The sequence below is a fragment of the Lagenorhynchus albirostris genome, chromosome X (genome assembly GCF_949774975.1).
Source record: "Lagenorhynchus albirostris chromosome X, mLagAlb1.1, whole genome shotgun sequence".
Classification (NCBI taxonomy): domain Eukaryota; kingdom Metazoa; phylum Chordata; class Mammalia; order Artiodactyla; family Delphinidae; genus Lagenorhynchus; species Lagenorhynchus albirostris.
In genome coordinates, this window is record NC_083116.1 from 63,255,306 (window position 1) to 63,272,770 (window position 17,465).

Genomic DNA, 17,465 nt, shown 5'->3' on the forward strand with positions numbered 1-17,465 from the left:
CTACCATGGCTTTTAGATGCCTAGAGAATAAAGCCGAAAGTATCTAGCACAGTATTCATAATCTGGCCCCACCCTACCTAGCCAATATTACCTCCTAATGCATCTCCCTTATTTAATATGTTCTATAGCAGATTCATGTTGCATTATACTCTGCTCCCTGAACATACCATTGGGTGCAGGTACATCCCAATGCAGTGGTTCCTATTGCAGCCACTGTGAAAGACGCCTAGTGTTACTTCAGTGTTTTAGAATCCGTAACAGCTCAAATGCCAATTCCTCTGTGGAACCTTCCCCAAACTCCTTAGTAGTAATTTATGATTATTTCCTTTGGATGCTTACTGTACTTTATTCATACCAACCATACAAAATTTACCATACTATATCATAATTATTTGTAGACATATTTATTGTATAATTATTCATATACATGTTCCTCACTAGGTTATAAACACTTTGAAGGTAGAGATTATGTTGTATTCTCCGTATTTGCCCTATCATCAGTATCAAGTCAATGTTTGACACTCAGTAAATATTTATTGAATGAATAAATGAATGAATGGCTCATACTTTTCACTGAAGGAAAGAGAGTCATCAGTCACAGAAAACAGACTATCTTTCCTTTTATACTTCCTCCAATATGCACTGAAATCAATGACTTAACTTGGGTTTTACTAACTTGTTTAAATAAAAATGCCTTACCTAAGATTTCCTACAACTTAGATTATACAAAGCCTAAAATAAGACATTTTATCCATGGGAAAAGAAAGTTTGGCAAGAAAACGGAATTTCATAGTGACTCAGACAACAATGCCTCTAAACAGTCTCTAGTGAAAATACAGACAATAACACAGACTCTCAAAACTGGAGAAGGAGCTGGAGTTAGAAGAATCTGTTTAACAAAAATTAGCTTCTGAGAACAAAATGTAAAATGATAGAGCAGGGGACATACACTTTGATTAAACCAGCCTTTGTGGAGAAGAAATATGGTAAAAGGCAAACGTATATTTAAAGTCCATAGCTCTGAGACATTTTTTTAAACAGGCAACTTAATTTTTTATATTTTTCTTTGTATGATCTTCCCTGGGAACACCACCACTTGAAAAATTAATTTGTTGTTGGCAGGGGAAAAGCTCCAAATTCAGCCAGCAATTTAGTGATGAGTTTTGATACTCAAATGCTCTTAGTTAATTTGAATAGGTGACTCTAGCATTTGATGTCACACAAGGACAATAGATACTAACAAGAAGATTACTTTGAACTAAGATGCTTTCTGTCCACGTAATACCATACATGGCAACTGGAATAATGGTGTCTTTAAAATTGTTAACCACTTATTTGTGAATGGGTCAATGAGAAATTTGCTGCCTTGGGCAGCTTGATAGGGAAGTCACTCGGCCTACCTTCTATCCACATACTTTATGTATTTAATTATGCACATCTGTCTTCCCTACTAGGGATTAAGTATATGCGGAGCAGGGACATTTCCTTTTAGCTATGTTGCACTGCCTCTGGCTTAATCTGAGTACTTAATAAAGTGCAAATCTTACTGATTAAAAAAACCCAGCAGCAATAAAATGGCCTATAAAGAAGGGGAAAAATGAATCATACCTTTGAACCAGGTGGGGCTGTCAAGCCTAAAAAGGCATACACTGCATTATTTTCTCTGGCTTCAAAGAAGGCATCATAGTCCTTGATAAAAGAAGGCAACAAGAATTAGCAATATACAGCCAACAAAGGAAAGAAAAGGGGAAATTAATTCAAAATTATCTGACTGGTCAATATCTTTGAAGGCAAACAGGCTAGCTAACTTCAATAATGCTAGAATTCTGGAAGGAGTAGTAAAGAGTCAAGGCTCATTGGATCTCAACTAATGTGGGTTAGAAGATATGCTGATCTGTGAGACAGAAATAGCAAAAGGACTTATTTCATACTGCATAGAACTTAAATCTGCCTCAGGGCAAGCAGCTTTCTCCATAGCCCAAAGCAGCCAACTATTTGCCAGTAAGATGTTGCTTACTTTTGGGAGGAGGCTATTGTTCCAGTTTGCCATTATTTCTCTTGCATTATTCATTAAGGTAGAGATGCCCTCAGAACCTACAGCAGACCAGATTTTAGCTATCCCATGGCCATAAGAATAGTAAATCTGTGCTGTGTTCAGAGGAAGGGTATGAGATTTTCATGAAATATGACTGGAAGAGCAAACAATCCGGGGATCCAATAAAAGCTTCACGTGACTAAATTCAGTTGGGCTTCCCATTGTCATCCTCTAAACCACCATGCATGCTCCAAAAGTAACAACCGAACTGCCTACATTTGACTATGACATATAATAAATAGCAAATATACTTAGAAAACACAGCCATTGTCTATACCTGGCCTTAGTTTGTTTGACTTAAAACACACAGAGAGGGACTTCCCTGGTGGTCCAGTGGTTAAGACTCTGCCCTTCCAATGCAGGGGGCACAGTTTCTATCCCTGGTCGGGGATCCCAAATGCCTCATGACATGGCCAAAAAAATTTAAAAAATTAAAAATTAAAAAAATAATAAAGTGTTTCAAATTTTCTCTAAAAAAACGCAAAAACACAGAGATAAGCTTGGCATTTTGGCTGAGTTATTAGAGGTAAAATGAACTCATAATTTGCTGGCTTCTGTAGAGATTGCCTCACCAACAGATCACCAATTACAAGGTTCTTTTCTAGCATATATAGTTCCTGGTACTTGGAGGATCTGGAGGTATAAAGTTTATGGTCTCTCAAGCCATTGATGACCCTAAATCTGACCCCTAACTCAAGAAACATCAGAATTTCTCTCATTTAGGGACTCTTTTAACACAGTCAGTATTGTTTAGAGCCACAGAGATCTCCTCAAGGATTGTCTCAAAGCATCTTTTTGTGTACCCTAGATGTTGACAAAGGATTAAATCATAAACAACAGGCATTTATGACCAGCCTCCTATATTCTTTAAACTCACTATTCAAAAGTGAAACTAACTGGATCTTGATACAAAATCCATACTGAGACACATGACCTATAAGTTACTCAAGGTAAACAAGCAATATACATCATATCTATACTCAGCCACTTGGAAGTAACCTCAAAATGCTAGTTAAAAGAACGTAACAGTTATACAAGAGACATTTCTTACTATAATCAAATCAATAAAAACAGTCTGTGTCAATCTTTAAACTCATGTGCAAGAAAGTAGATCTTCAAATACATTGAAATCTGATCATAAAATACTATGTAGGGTAATCTAGTTATCTCTGCTTCAGGTGTTTGGGGAATCACAGTACATTATTTGTTGGCCCTGAACTTAGCACACAGAAACAGATTTGTAGCTCTGAGAGAAAAGAATATCATCTTCTCAATTAATCAGGATTAATTAATTTATTGTACAAATATGTATTGAGCACCTACTACATGCCAATCACTGTTCCTGGTGCTAAGAATACAAGAGTAAACAAAACATAGTCTGCTTCTTCTATAGGAATTCTCTTGAGGAAAATATACTTTATTTACATATTTGGGATTCCAACAACATTAATCCAGAATGTATTCTACCATATATTTGTATCATATTAATTATTTCATGAAAATGTGCTTTAGTTCTTCATATACACAGCATAAGCTCTTTCAGAACATAGATTACCCTTAAAAATTTTGTATCGTTTATAGCAGAGCTTCATTTATGTTGGCAGGGTAATTGTTTCAGTTACATTTTAATCTGGAAATAGAACCTAAGCTATAGCTCAATGATTCTAAAAAAGGAGGTAATTTTCCCCCAGGGATGTCTCGCAAAATCTGGAAACATTTTTGTTTTTTCACAACTGGGAGGGTGCTACTAGCACTCATGGATAGAAGCCAGGGATGCTGCTAAACATTCTACAATGCACAAGGGAGCCCCCATAAACCCAACATATCAGTATTGCCAAGGTTGAGAAACCTTGGGACAGTTTAAACAAGGGAATTTAATATGAAGAACCACTTACAAAAGATTAAAGAGCTGAAAGGCAGACAGGAGACGGTGAGGCAGCCCAGAGACTAGAAATAGCAGGAAGCTGCTACCACAGCTACTGCTGAAGGGAAAAGTGGAGAAGGTAGTATTACAGAGCTGGTACCACAAAGGAGATGTAGCCACTGTCATGGACACCTCCAGAAAAAGGGGGGATACCTTGGCTTTTCCTCTCCTCCTGCCCTCCACTCATCCAACCAGTGCATCCTATTACCAGCCAAACCTAATAGGCAGCCAGTTGGCAATGGACACTGGGAAATATAATTTGCTGAGGTCAGCCTCCCACAATACAGAATGAAACAAGAAAAGAACGAAGATGGGATCTTTGAGTAAACAGGAAAATTAACAGCACAGTGGTTTAATAGAATGAGTAAGAACTTCAGAATAAGACAGATCTAAGTTTAAATTCTAGCTGCATCACTTAATAATTGTATGATTTAGGAAGTTAGTTAACCTCTTCTAGGCCTCAATATCTTCATCTATGAAACAGGAATAACAATATCTACACCTCATGAGATTAGTATGAGAACTGATTAATATAGTACACATAAAGTATGTAGCACAATAGCTGACATATAATATGCTTTCTATGAACGGTTGCTATACACTTTTCTCCCTAACGTCTGTATAGGGACAAATCTTAATTATTGTTATGAAACTCCTAACTCAGTGCCTGGCACACAGCAGGCACTCAATAGAAAATGGATTCCTTTTCCATTAACAAATATTTGTTTGATTTGCATCTCACCTCCTGCACCTTCCTTTTCATCTTCCCATTTCTCAGTGATACTTGCCTTTTTTTCCATAACATACTCCATTCCCTTATAGTATGGCTTCCGAGGGAGAAATAAACCAGGTAAATTTGGCTTCTCAAACATCACCCTTATAACCCAAAATGTGTTTCTTTTAAAAAGTCAAACAAATTGAAATTCCTGCTTCAAAAAGGAGAGATTAAGACAATATATGCTGGCTTAGATTGGACTGGATGACCTCTGAGGCCTGTTTCAGCCCCTGAGAGTTGACAATTTGCAGAAATTTCAAATATAGAAGCACTGAGGTTTCACCATCTAAATGAATAGCCTAATTGTCTTTTCCTTATCTACATAATATGTCTTTACACATTGGCCCTGTTTGCAGCAGCAGAAGAAATCTTCTGGCCCCTCCTCAGAAGTGACAAATTCAATTCACAGAGAAAATATTTTATGCTAATGAACTTCTCAATTTTGCCATACCCTCCCCTAGGTGTTCTCCTTCTCACTCCCATATAAACACATGAGTTAGAAGATTTGGATTGCTGGCTCTAAAAACATTTGTTCCTCAATTATGCTAACTCTGAGGACACAGCAAAGCAAACAGTTCTTTACTGGAAATTCCTATAGCCCTTACATATGCTTTCTGTACCATGTCATCACATGGATGTGGCCTCATAACCACTCTCTCTGTTTCAGGTGTGTTTGATTCTACCCACACAACACTCCCAATCAGCTCTTTAAGAAAAGAGGCTTTGTTTTATACATACTTGTACTTGCCATGGTACCTAGAGTGGCCACAGGCTACAAATGTTACTTAAATACACAGTGAATGAACATTGAAGGGAACTACTTCATGGTTTAAATGAAGGCTAACCAAGATGACAAACTTGAAAGCACCAGTCAAAAAGTAAAAACTCTACTCCTGTTTCCCTCATCCATACATTAGTTCAATTAGCTAACTCAAAATTTTAAGAAAATTCATTAATAATACTCAAATAAAAGTTTTACTACCTTGAAGCAGAAACTGAGATATTCCTCTTTTTAAACTAATTTTAATCTAAATAAGTAAAACAGCTCACCTGTTTTCAGTGGCTTCTTCATGGACATACCAGAAATAATATAAATGCTCTGGTCTGTACTTATACATTCACAGATAATTTTTTGGTGAATGACTCATCCATTTGCCTTCTAGTAGAAGGCAAAATACCCTAGCTGCCTAGGATGGATGTAGAGGATGAACAGGAGAAATGACTGTATGTAGATATGGGGTGGGAGTAAAAGAAAGTGGATGGGTTTGAGGCAATCCATTTTTAAAAAAAAACAAGAATTTTAATTGGTTCCTTACCCCACGGTACTGGCTTTCATTGAAAATTTGAGGTGGCAAGGGGTACCCTGTGGCTGGTCGACTGTTTTCAGGTACATTTTCTCTCATCCACTTCCGATTCTCTTCATTGGCTGCAATATCTTTTTCTTCAAATCCTATTTTGTTAGCTTCTAAGAAACCAAGCACATCTTGCTGTTTCTTCTTAATCTAGGGCCCAAAGGACAAGAAGTTATATTGTTGAACAAACAGCTTTTATTATTTTTATCATATTCAACAAAAAATGTGTTAATGAACTAGCAGAAATGAATTCAGACATGGATCAAGATTTGTGGTTTAACAGAAGATACATAGTTTTCCCTCTATTATTTTGTTGTTAATGTTGTCTCACAAGTGGATTGAAGAGCTTTCAGTTCACAGATCCTTTTATCAACCCAACTTTTCCTTTTTTTCACTGAAATGCTCACATCTAATCACGAAGAAGAAAAGATAGCTGATACATAGCAATAACCTCAAGTGCAATTAACTCAAAAGTTTGAGTAGTGGCAAGGTGTGTTTCCCGATTATCTACAAGCCTCTCTTAATTTTAGCCTTTGTTGAAAGTCATTCCAAACGACCTGAGTCTACTTCCTGTCTTAATAAGCATCATACAGTTAACAGAAATGAATATTTCCTTGAGAATGTTACAAGACTCTATGTGTCAATTTTCATCATTTGGAACAGAAACAACAAGTAAACAAGAGTCTTTTTCATGAAAGTGCTGAGCTACAACAACACATTTAATCAAGATGGGGCTTTGTCTTGTTTTATAATCAACCTGTCGTATTTTCTCAGCTAACACTTTATTGAAGATCAACAGAGGTTCCAACTGTGATGCACTAAAATCTAAAATGATTGTCCGAAACTGTATTTAATAGCTATTCAACAATATTTCTTTGGTGCCTCTTAAGTATGTAAGAAATTTATCAGGTTCTTTAAAATGTCTAAAGAAAAATAGCAGATTCCCTCCTAAAATTACAATCTAGAGGGAGGTATTAGACATAGATATATTAAAATTTTCAATTATAACATGGTATTTAAATATGAAGCTAAGGTGGTCAGGTGAGAGGAGTCAAGTGAATGACAAAGCCAAGAGTGCAAGGAACTTAAAAGAGAGAGCAAGTGCTTATTGCTATGAGTGATGCCACTTAGACTAAGCTTAATACTGACAGCACACATGCTGCATACTACATCCATCTATATTGCATGCAGTCTATGGTTTTAGTGAAAGCATGATATACTTAGTAAAGTTTAATATAATTGTCCAGCTGTGAAAAATGAGCTCACAAATATTATAGCATATTGAACTAGAACAATAAAGGTACAGTATTACAAAATAAACTTGGAAACTTTCTAAATGGATGCTCATAATTTCTATGACTAAATTCTTACACATAATTGAAGTCTCTAAATGAATAAACACTTGTGTGGGTGTGTATTTTGTCTTTTTAAATAGGTTATAATTTGTGACCCAGTCAACTTCTGCAAAGAGAAATTCAGATATATAAATTCCTTCCAATTGGTTCTGTTTGTTTCAAATGCTGCCACAAGAAGGGCTACACTAATTTGTAGTTAAATAATAAGACTGTCTTTGCCTAGCCAGTGCCTATCGATTTAAGAATGGGGTGAAGGAAGCATGAACAAATAGAATTTAAAGCTGCCTTTTCAGTCTTTTACTAATCTACTTACAAAATACACCCAAAAGGAAAATCAAGTCTGAATCCCCAGTTAGTCTGTTTGGCACTAGACTACTGCAGTGTTGCCACTGTGTAGTCATTTGGTAAACAAAGAGATCTGTGTGCATTTTAAATGAATACTGTCATGAGTCCTTAAGCCACTGGCTTCCTACTGCTTAATCTAATGGTATAACCACAGCAAGAAACACTTGTTTTCAGCTTGCCTGTTTTGAAATATTTTAAAAAATGCTTTGGTCACAATCAGCCATGTAAAGCTTGTAATTCACATCTCTTTACCAACAAGTCTACAACAAATCTAGGGTAAGACTATTAAGAATTTTCTTGTTGATCTCCTATCTCTACCCCTAGCTCCCTGGAGTTCTCCTGACAGATGTTCCAAGATGTGGCAGCATAAGAGCACAATGTAAGGTTTGCTATTTTACCGCTGTCTGCCTCCCCAAATACTGTTATTACTTTCTTTTTCAGTTGCAATTCTACCACATTATGTCTAGAGAGATGTTAAGGCTTAAGTAATTTCAGTAGAGCCTTGTGTGAAAAGAGGAGTGTAGATATTTAAAGGTAGTTTCTCAAAAACAGCTATGTCTTAAGGTGGTCACAGTAAAGAAAGTACAGTCATGCCTAATTTTCTGGGTTAAAAAGGCTTTTCTTTATCAGTTCTGAAAAATCTCATCTATCCAGCCCATTCTTTTTAAATTTTATCTTTATTGGAGTATAATTGCTTTACGATGTTGTGTTAGTTTCTGCTGTACAACACAGTGAATCAGCTATATGTATACATATATCACCATATCCCATCCCTCTTAAGCCTCCCTCCCACCTTCCCTAACTCAACCCTCTAGGCCTTTGCAGAGCATCGAACCGACCTCCCTCTGCTATGCAGCAGCTTCCCACTAGCCATCCATTTTACATTTGGTAGTGTATATATGTCAATGCTACTCTCTCACTTCATACTAGCTTCCCCTTGCCCTCTGTGTCCTCAAGTCCGTTCTCTACATCTGTGTCTTTATTCCTGCCCTGTCACTAGGTTCATCAGTACCGTTTTTTTTAGATTCCATATATACGCGTTAGTGTACGGTATTTGTTTTTCTCTTTCTGACTTACTTCACTCTGTATGACAGACTCTAGGTCCATCCACCTCATTACAAATAACTCAATTTCGTTCCTTTCTATGGCTGAGTAATATTCCATTGTATATATGTGCCACATCTTCTTTATCCATTCATCTGTCAATGGACATTTACATTGCTTCCATGTCCTGTCTATTATAAATAGTGCAATGAACATCAGAGTGCATGCATCCTTTTGAAGTATGGTTTCCTCTGGATACGTGCATAGGAGTGGGATTGCTGGGTCATATGGTAGTTCTATTTTTAGTTTTTTGAGGAACCTCCATACTGTTCTCCATAGCGGCTGTATCAATTTACATTCCCACCAACAGTGCAAGAGGGTTCCCTTTTCTCCACACCCTCTCCAGCATTTATTGTTTGTAGATTTTTGATGATGGCCATTCTGACTGGTGTGAGGTGATACCTCACTGTGGTTTTGATTTGCATTTCTCTGATAATTAGTGATGTTGAGTGTCTTTTCATGTGTTTGTTGGCCATCTGTTTCTCTTTTTATGGAGAAATGTCTATTTAGGTCTCCTGCCCATTTTTGGATTGGGTTGTTTTTTTTGATATTGAGGTGCATGAGCTGCTTGTATATTTTGGAGATTAATCCTTTGTCAGTTGCTTCGTTTACAAATATTTTCTCCCATTCTTAGCGTTGTCTTTTCCTCATTTATGGTTTCCTTTGCTGTGCAAAAAGCTTTTAAGTTTCATTAGGTCCCATTTGTTTATTTTTGTTTTTATTTCCATTTCTCTAGGAGGTGGGTCAAAAAGGATCTTGCTGTGATTTATGTCAGAGTGTTCTGCCTATGTTTTCTGTTAAGAGTTTTATAGTGTCTGGCCTTTCATTTAGGTCTTTAATCCATTTTGAGTTTATTTTTGTGTATGGTATTAGGGAGTGATCTAATTTCATTCTTTTACATGTAGCTGTCCAGTTTTCACAGCACCACTTATTAAAGAGGATCCAGCCCTTTCTAATCTGGAGCTTTTTCCAGAGTCAGAAGGAACTGCAGTCTCTCTCCATTTCCTTCAGACATGGCTGTATGTGTAGACCCAGGAGGCTGTGAAACAAGGAGCACTGGGAGTACCATCTACCCTAAAATTCAATTCTTCTGATGCTTGAAACTCTACCATGACGGGTTTACCAGTTTGGTCTTCATAGAAAGGGCAGTCAGTGTGCATATTTGGAGTGGAGGGAGGGATTGCCCGGAGAGAAGAAAGGCAAGGAAACAGTGACGTTTCTTTGTCTGCCTTAGAATTTTGCCAGAGTTGTCCCTATATAATTCTAATAGAGGGGTACACAAAATGTGTACCAGGAATGGCCTCCCAAGATAATCCCAAGAGGAAATTTCCAAGCCTTATTATATGTTAGTACTGGGTTAAGATTTGTACCAGATAAAGACCTTTAAGGAGAAAGGGAACTAAGACTTGTTGAGTGCTTGCTGAGTACCAAACTCTTTGTGAGGCTATGTACATATATCCCCTGAAATGCTCATAACAATTCTGAAAGGTTAGTATGATTATCCCCATTTTACAACAAAGGAAATTGAGGCTTAGATAGGTTAAGATACCTGCGCAAGAAGAATGATCTCTTAATTGCCTGTACTAAATTAAAAATATAAAGCTATCTGACTGCAAAACCCTGTTCTTTTTCAATACATGCAGTACATATTAGAATTCCCAATCTTGCTGGGGAAATAAGACGGAAATATATGGAAGAGTTCTTCTAAACTATGTGATACAAAATACAAAGACAACAAAAGCTGAGATATCTTATGTTCTCTTCCAAATAGTCTAATTTACTGAATTTGATTTCCTAGTTATTATGGTCTCTTTCCCCTTGACCAGTCTAAACTGAGTTCCTAAGCCCACCAACTTGTGGGCTTGCTTGCACATGGGCAGCATGCACACAGAAGAACTGAATGGAATGTCATGAGGCCTCTGGTTTGTTGCTGACTACACTGAAAACAATGTAGCCCATGTCTCCCCTTTGTCAAGAGCTCGGTAACTTAATAGTTCTGAGTGGGCAAAGCTGGTATAGAGGCGTATTTCTGTACTTTAAATTTACAGAGAAACAGATGAGAAAGTGCAAGGGCATCAGACCCCTCCCATTCTTTACTTTTTTAAAATAAGCAATGTACCCATCACTTTAAAAAAAGAAAGTCCAACAACCTTTTCAAAGAGCAAAATTATCTGAACACAATGCACTACTCACTTGAAAGTAAAAACAGGGACTTCCCTGGTGGAGCAGTGGTTAAGAATCTGCTTGCCAATGCAGGGGTCATGGGTTTGAGCCCTGGTCCGGGAAGATCCCACATGCCGCGGAGCTACTAAGGCCGTGCACCACAACTACTGAGCTTGCGCTCTAGAGCCTGCGAGCCACCACTACTGAGCCTGTGTGCCACAACTACTGAAGCCTGTGCACCTAGAGCCCATGCTCCACAACAAGAGAAGCCACCACAATGAGAAGCCCGTGCACCACAATGAAGAGTAGCCCCCACTTGCCACAACTAGAAAAAGCCCGCGCACAGCAATGAAGACCCAATGCAGCCAAAATAAATAAATAAATATTTTTTTAAAAAAAAAAGAAAGTAAAAACAAGCTTTTACTGAGTCAGTAACAGCAGGATAAAAGTTCCTTCTGACTCTGGGAAACAGTATGGACAGAGAAAAGTGCCAGGCAAGAAAGGTATTCAGGAATCATTCCCAAATTCTCATCATCTTATAAAGATGAGATTATTCAGAACTGAAATTTCATTTAGTCAAGAAAAGCCCTTTTAATTCAGAAAATGAGCATGACTGTACTTTCATCTCTTGCAGGTGAATTTCATCCCCACATAGTCTTATCAAATGTACATGCCAAGTGAAGTGTTAGCAGATTAATAAATAATAGACAAATTTGACAAAAGGTTGAAAGCCACAGAATCAAAACATATACTGTAATCCTACTGCTGCTACACTGGTTCCCTGTGGCCAGTTTCAACCTCAACCCCTACTGCTTAACTTTCAAGGTTCTGCATAATGTTCTATCTTCTCTAAAAATATGCATTCCCTGGGCGCCCCACAACATATCAAGCTGCCTTTATTTTTCCCTGAGTTTGCTGTGCCCAAGACCTTAGTGCTTTTCTCTTTGTTACCTTCTACTGCAAGTCTCCCCTCTTTCCACTGATACAATTCTAACTTATTCATCCAGGTGCACTCCCTCTGTGAAACCCTTGGTGGCCACTCCAGTCTTCTCCCTCTGACCTCCTACAGTCAGTATCACCCAGTTTGGAGCTTAATCAAATAGTACCAATGATTGCTAATCTTTTCACATGTCAAAGTCTCATCTCTTCAAGTAGTTGCTAAACCACCTGAAGGTAGGGGCCATGCCTTTTGTTTAAGCTTTCCTACATAGTGCTCACCTCATAGGCTGGACACAAAGTAGTTAATACTGATTGATCTAACAACTTCATTTTAAATCCAGGACCTCCAAAATGCTTGTTTTTAGTTTTTTATTTTAATAAACTTCAATTTTGGAATAATTTTAGATTTACAGAAAATTTGCAGATATAATATAGAGAGTTCCCATATAACTGTCACTGTTTCCCCTATTGTAACACCTTACCTCACAGTGGCACATTTGTCACAGCTAAGAAACCAACACTGATACATTGGTATAGTACTATTAGCTAAACTCCAGACTATTTGGATTTCACCAGTTTTTCCACTATGGTCTGTTTCTTTGTTTCAAGATCCCTTCCAGGATACCACATTACATTTAGTCATGTCTCTTTAGTCTCCTCTGGCCTGTGACAGTTTCTCAGACTTTTCTTGTTTCCCATGATCTTGACAGTTCAGAGGAGTATTGGTCAGGTATTTTGTAAAATGCCCCTCAATTCAGGTTTGTCTGATGTTTTTTGGATGATTATATTTCCACACTCTATGTTTTGGAAGCAATTCAATAAATCAATTATACATCAATAAATCTGGAAAAAAATAACTCCAGCTATATAAAGCAAGAAAAGTGTCTCTTTTTAAAACTCTTACAGCATACTGTGAATCTGACAATACTTTCTAAGAAAGTTTCAAAAGAGTCAGGGAAGTTTGAGAAAAGTAGGTAGCTATAATCTAAAACCTATTAAAGCCTATTCTAAAGTAATATACATTAGTCTTTGTGGCTGACTGGGCTGGATTTCTCAAAGATTAAGTGTTATCTGGAAATATGTCTTCAAAAGAATTCCCAGGATTAAACATTTCGTGCATCATATTAGATTGATGGGTTCTCCAAAAGGGATTGGAAAAAATGCCATTTAATGGTGGGTTTTAGTTATGTTTTAGCCACTGTTTTCAATATCAGATATTTCCTGAACCCTTGAAGTACTAATGACTGGAATGTACAATATGACAATATAAATTCCAATTACCTAGAATTTGAGTGCAGGGAAATATTGTTGGTTATTACTGTTTGCACATAGACTCTCGTTCATCCCTAACTAGCAAAGTAAGTCTTTATTCTCCAAATTACCACTTGGCAATCCAAGAACAAAGCTGATTATAAAATACAGCCTTCAGAAATCTCCAGACCCAAACAGAGCACCTCATTGCTAGCACATTCCATGGTAGGGAGATAGCAGCTGTTCTAAGCAAAGCTTAGAAGAATTAAAGCTCAAAAATTTCACAAGATTTAGAGCTTTTGGACTCAAAGAAGCTATGGGTTCATCCAGCATATGTTGGGGTATCAGAAGGTATTTAGGAATTATTCCCAAATTCACAGGAATTTTGAGTACAGACAAGACTGGGAGACAGATATTGTCTTATTATTCATACCAGTTATAGAAGGCCAATTAAGTGACAGCTGCTAAAGCAGGTGTTTTGATACATTATTTAACTTAATATTCATAATAACTCTGTAAGGTAAATATTATTACCCTCATTTTATAGATTAGAATATTGAGGCTCAAAAAGGTTAAGTAAATTTACCCAAAGTCACAAAGTTAGTCAGTGGCAGAGCTGGTATTCAAACCTAAATGTCTCTAACTCCAATGATTAAGTTTGTTCCAATACATTGCCCTGTCTAGCTTCAAGATATTTTGCACGGATATTTTTTCTTAAGAGATTTTTATATAAGGTCGACAAGCTCTTACAAAGAGTAATACCACTTTTTGATGTGTTCTTACTATATAATTTAATTCTAAATTCTACTTACCAGACCGTGATTTTGTTCCCATTATCATCCAAGTGAGTATGCACACAATCTAATCAATCTTCAAATTATTATGAGCAAAAAGTGACTGGAATACCCAATTCCAACTCTAGGATCCTCTGCTGCTAGGAAAGGATTAGTGTCAGACTCCTGCCTAGGTGATGTTAGACACTACCATTCAGTCAGGAATGCAGTTCATGGACTGACCAAGATGACAGAGTAGGAAGACTCTGAGTTCACCTCCTCCCTCAGGTACACCAAAATTACAACTATTTACAGAGCAACTGTCAATGAGCACAACCTGAAGACTAGCAGAAAAGGTCTTCAACCACTAAAGATATAAAGGAGAAACCACAGAGACAGGTAGGAGGGATAGAGATGAGGTATAGTCAAAAGACCTATACCCCGGGGTAGGTGACCCACAAATGGGAGGATAAATACAATTGCAAAGGTTCCTCCCAAAGAGTGAGGGATCCAAGATGCACAGCAGGCTCCCTAGCCCCAGGGTCCTGCACCAGGAAGATGACCCTTCAGAACATTTGGCTTTGAAGGCCAGTGGGGCTTACTTTTGGAAGAACCAGAATGCTGTAGGAAACAGACACTCCACTCTTTAAAGGGGTACACAGAAGCTCACACACTCTGAGACACAGGGCAGAAGCAGTTATTCGAAAGAAGCCTGGGTCAGACCAACTTTCTGATCTTGGAGAGCCTCCTGGAGAGGCAGGAGGCAGCTAGGAATCACACTAGGACACAGACTCTGGCAGTAGCCATTTCTGTGAGCTCATTCTACTTCAAGGACAATGGTGCCAGTAAATTCTTATTTTTTGTTTCCATCTCTTAATTTTTTTTTAAATTTTGTATACAAATTTTAAAGATTATTTTCTATTTACAGTTACTACAAAATATTGGCTATATTCACCCATATTGTACTTCCCATTCACCCACCCCTGTATTGCCCTTCCCCCCACCCCACTGGTAACTAGTTTGTTCTCTATATCTGTGAGTCTGCTTCTTTTTTGTTGTTGTTATATTCACTTGTATTTTTTAGATTCCACATATAAGTGATATCATACAGTATATGTTTTTCTCTTTCTGACTCATTTCACTTAGCATAACGCCCTCCAAGTCCATCCATGATGCTGCAAACAGTAAAATTTCATTCTTTTTTATGGCTGAATAGGATTCCATTGTATATATGTATATATATACCACATCTTCTTTATCTATTCATCTGTTGATGAACACTTAGGTTGCTTCCATATCTTGGCTATTGTAAATAATGCTGTTATGAACATCAGGGTGTGGTATCATTTTGAATTAGTGTTTTGGGTTTTTCTGGATATATACCCAGGAGTGGAAATGCTGGGTCATATAGTAGTTCTATTTTTAGTTTTTTGAGAAACATCCATACTGTTTTCCATAGTGGCTGCACCAATTTACATTTTCACCAACAGTGTACATGAGTTCCTTTGTACACAGAAAAAATAGAGTTTAAAACACAGAACTGGAAGATATAACAATTGTAAATATATATGCACCCAATATAGGAGCACCTAAATACATAAAGCAAATATTAACAGACATAAAGGGAGAAACTGACAGTAACACAATAATAGTAGGAGACTTCAACAGCCAACTTACATCAATGGACAGATCATTCAGACTGAAAATCAATAAGGAAACACAGGCCTTAAAGGACACAATAGACCAAACGGGCTTAATAGACATATATAGAACATTCCATCCAAAAGCAACAGAATACACATTCTTTTAAAGTGCACATGGAACTTTCCCCAGGATAGATCACATGCTAGGCCACAGAACAACTCAGTAAATTTAAGAAGACTGAAATCATATCAAGCATTTCTCTGACCATAGTGCTATGAGACAAGAAATAAAATATAAGATAAACAGCTGCATTTTCTTTCTTTCTTTTTTTTTGTGGTACGCAGGCCTCTCACTGTTGTGGCCTCTCCTGTCCCAGAGCACAGGCCCCGGATGCGCAGGCTCAGCGGCCATGGCTCACGGGCCCAGCTGCTCTGCGGCATGTGGGATCTTCCTGGACCAGGGCATGAACCCGTGTCCCCTACATCAGCAGGTGGACTCTCAACCACTGCGCCACCAGGGAAGCCCCCTATTTTCCTTTTTTTTTGATTAATTTTTATTGTAGTAGAGTTGCTTTACAAAGTTGTGTTAGTTTCTACTGTACAGCAAAATGAATCAGCTATACATATACATATATCCCCTCTTTTTTTGATTTCCTTGCCATTTAGGTCACCACAGTGCATAAGTAGAGTTCCCTGTGCTACACAGTATGCCCTCATCAGTTACCTATTTTATACATGGTATCAATAGTGTATATATGTCAATCCCAATTTCCCAATTCCTCCTGCCCCTCTTTCCCCAATTGGGAGATTGGGATTGACATATATACACTACCCTGTGTAAAACAGATAGCTATAGGAACCTGTTGTATATCACAGAGAGCTCAGCTCACTGCTCTGTGGTGACCTAGATAGATGGGATGTTGGGGAGGGAGGTCCAAGAGGGAGGGGATATATGCATACATATAGCTGACTCACTTCATTGTACCGCAGAAACTAACACAATATGGTCAAGAGACTATACCCCAATTTAAAAAAGAAAGCTACAAAAAATAAAAGACAAACACATGGAGGCTACACATTATGTTACTAAACAATGAATCACTGAAGAAATCAAAGAGGAAATAAAAAAATACCTGGAGACAAATAAAAACACAATGGTCCTAAAACTATGGGATGCAGTGAAAGTTGTTTTAACAGAGAAGTTTATAGCAATACAAGCTTATCTCAGAAAACAAGAAACATTTCATATAAAAGTCTAACCTTACATCTATAGGAACTAGAAAAAGAAGAACAAAGTTAGTAGAAGAAAATAAATAATAAAGAGCAGAGCAGAAATAAATGAAATACTGAAAAAAAAAACAATAGAAAAAGAAACAATGAAACTAAGAGCTGGTTCTTTGAAAACATAAACAAAATGATAAACCTTTAGCCAGACTCATCAAGAAAAAAAATAGAGAGGGTCCAAATCAATAAATCAGAAATAAAAGGGTAAAAGTTACAACCAACACAACAGAAATGCAAAGGATCATAAGAGATTGCTATGAACTATTATACATTAATAAAATGGGGAACCTAGAAGAAATGAACAATGTCATAGAAATGTACAATCTCCTGAGACTGAATCAGGAAGAAATAAAAAATATGAACAGAAAGATTACCAGTAATGAAATTGAATTAATAATTTAAAATACTCTCAACAAACAAAAGTCCAGGACCATATGGCTTCACAGGTGAATTCTAACAAAC

General features: G+C 37.3%; 1 protein-coding gene across 1 annotated transcript in view; it reads right to left on the reverse strand.

The window, feature by feature from the left end:
- Positions 1 to 17,465, reverse strand: part of SH3BGRL (SH3 domain binding glutamate rich protein like) — a 91,472-nt gene that overhangs the window by 13,500 nt on the left and 60,507 nt on the right. The window contains exons 2-3 of the mRNA XM_060137259.1: positions 6,111 to 6,296; positions 1,609 to 1,689 (exon numbers count right to left, since the gene is read on the reverse strand). Of these exons, the coding sequence (XP_059993242.1) occupies positions 1,609 to 1,689; positions 6,111 to 6,296 (267 nt within the window). The remainder of the gene's footprint in view (positions 1 to 1,608; positions 1,690 to 6,110; positions 6,297 to 17,465) is intronic.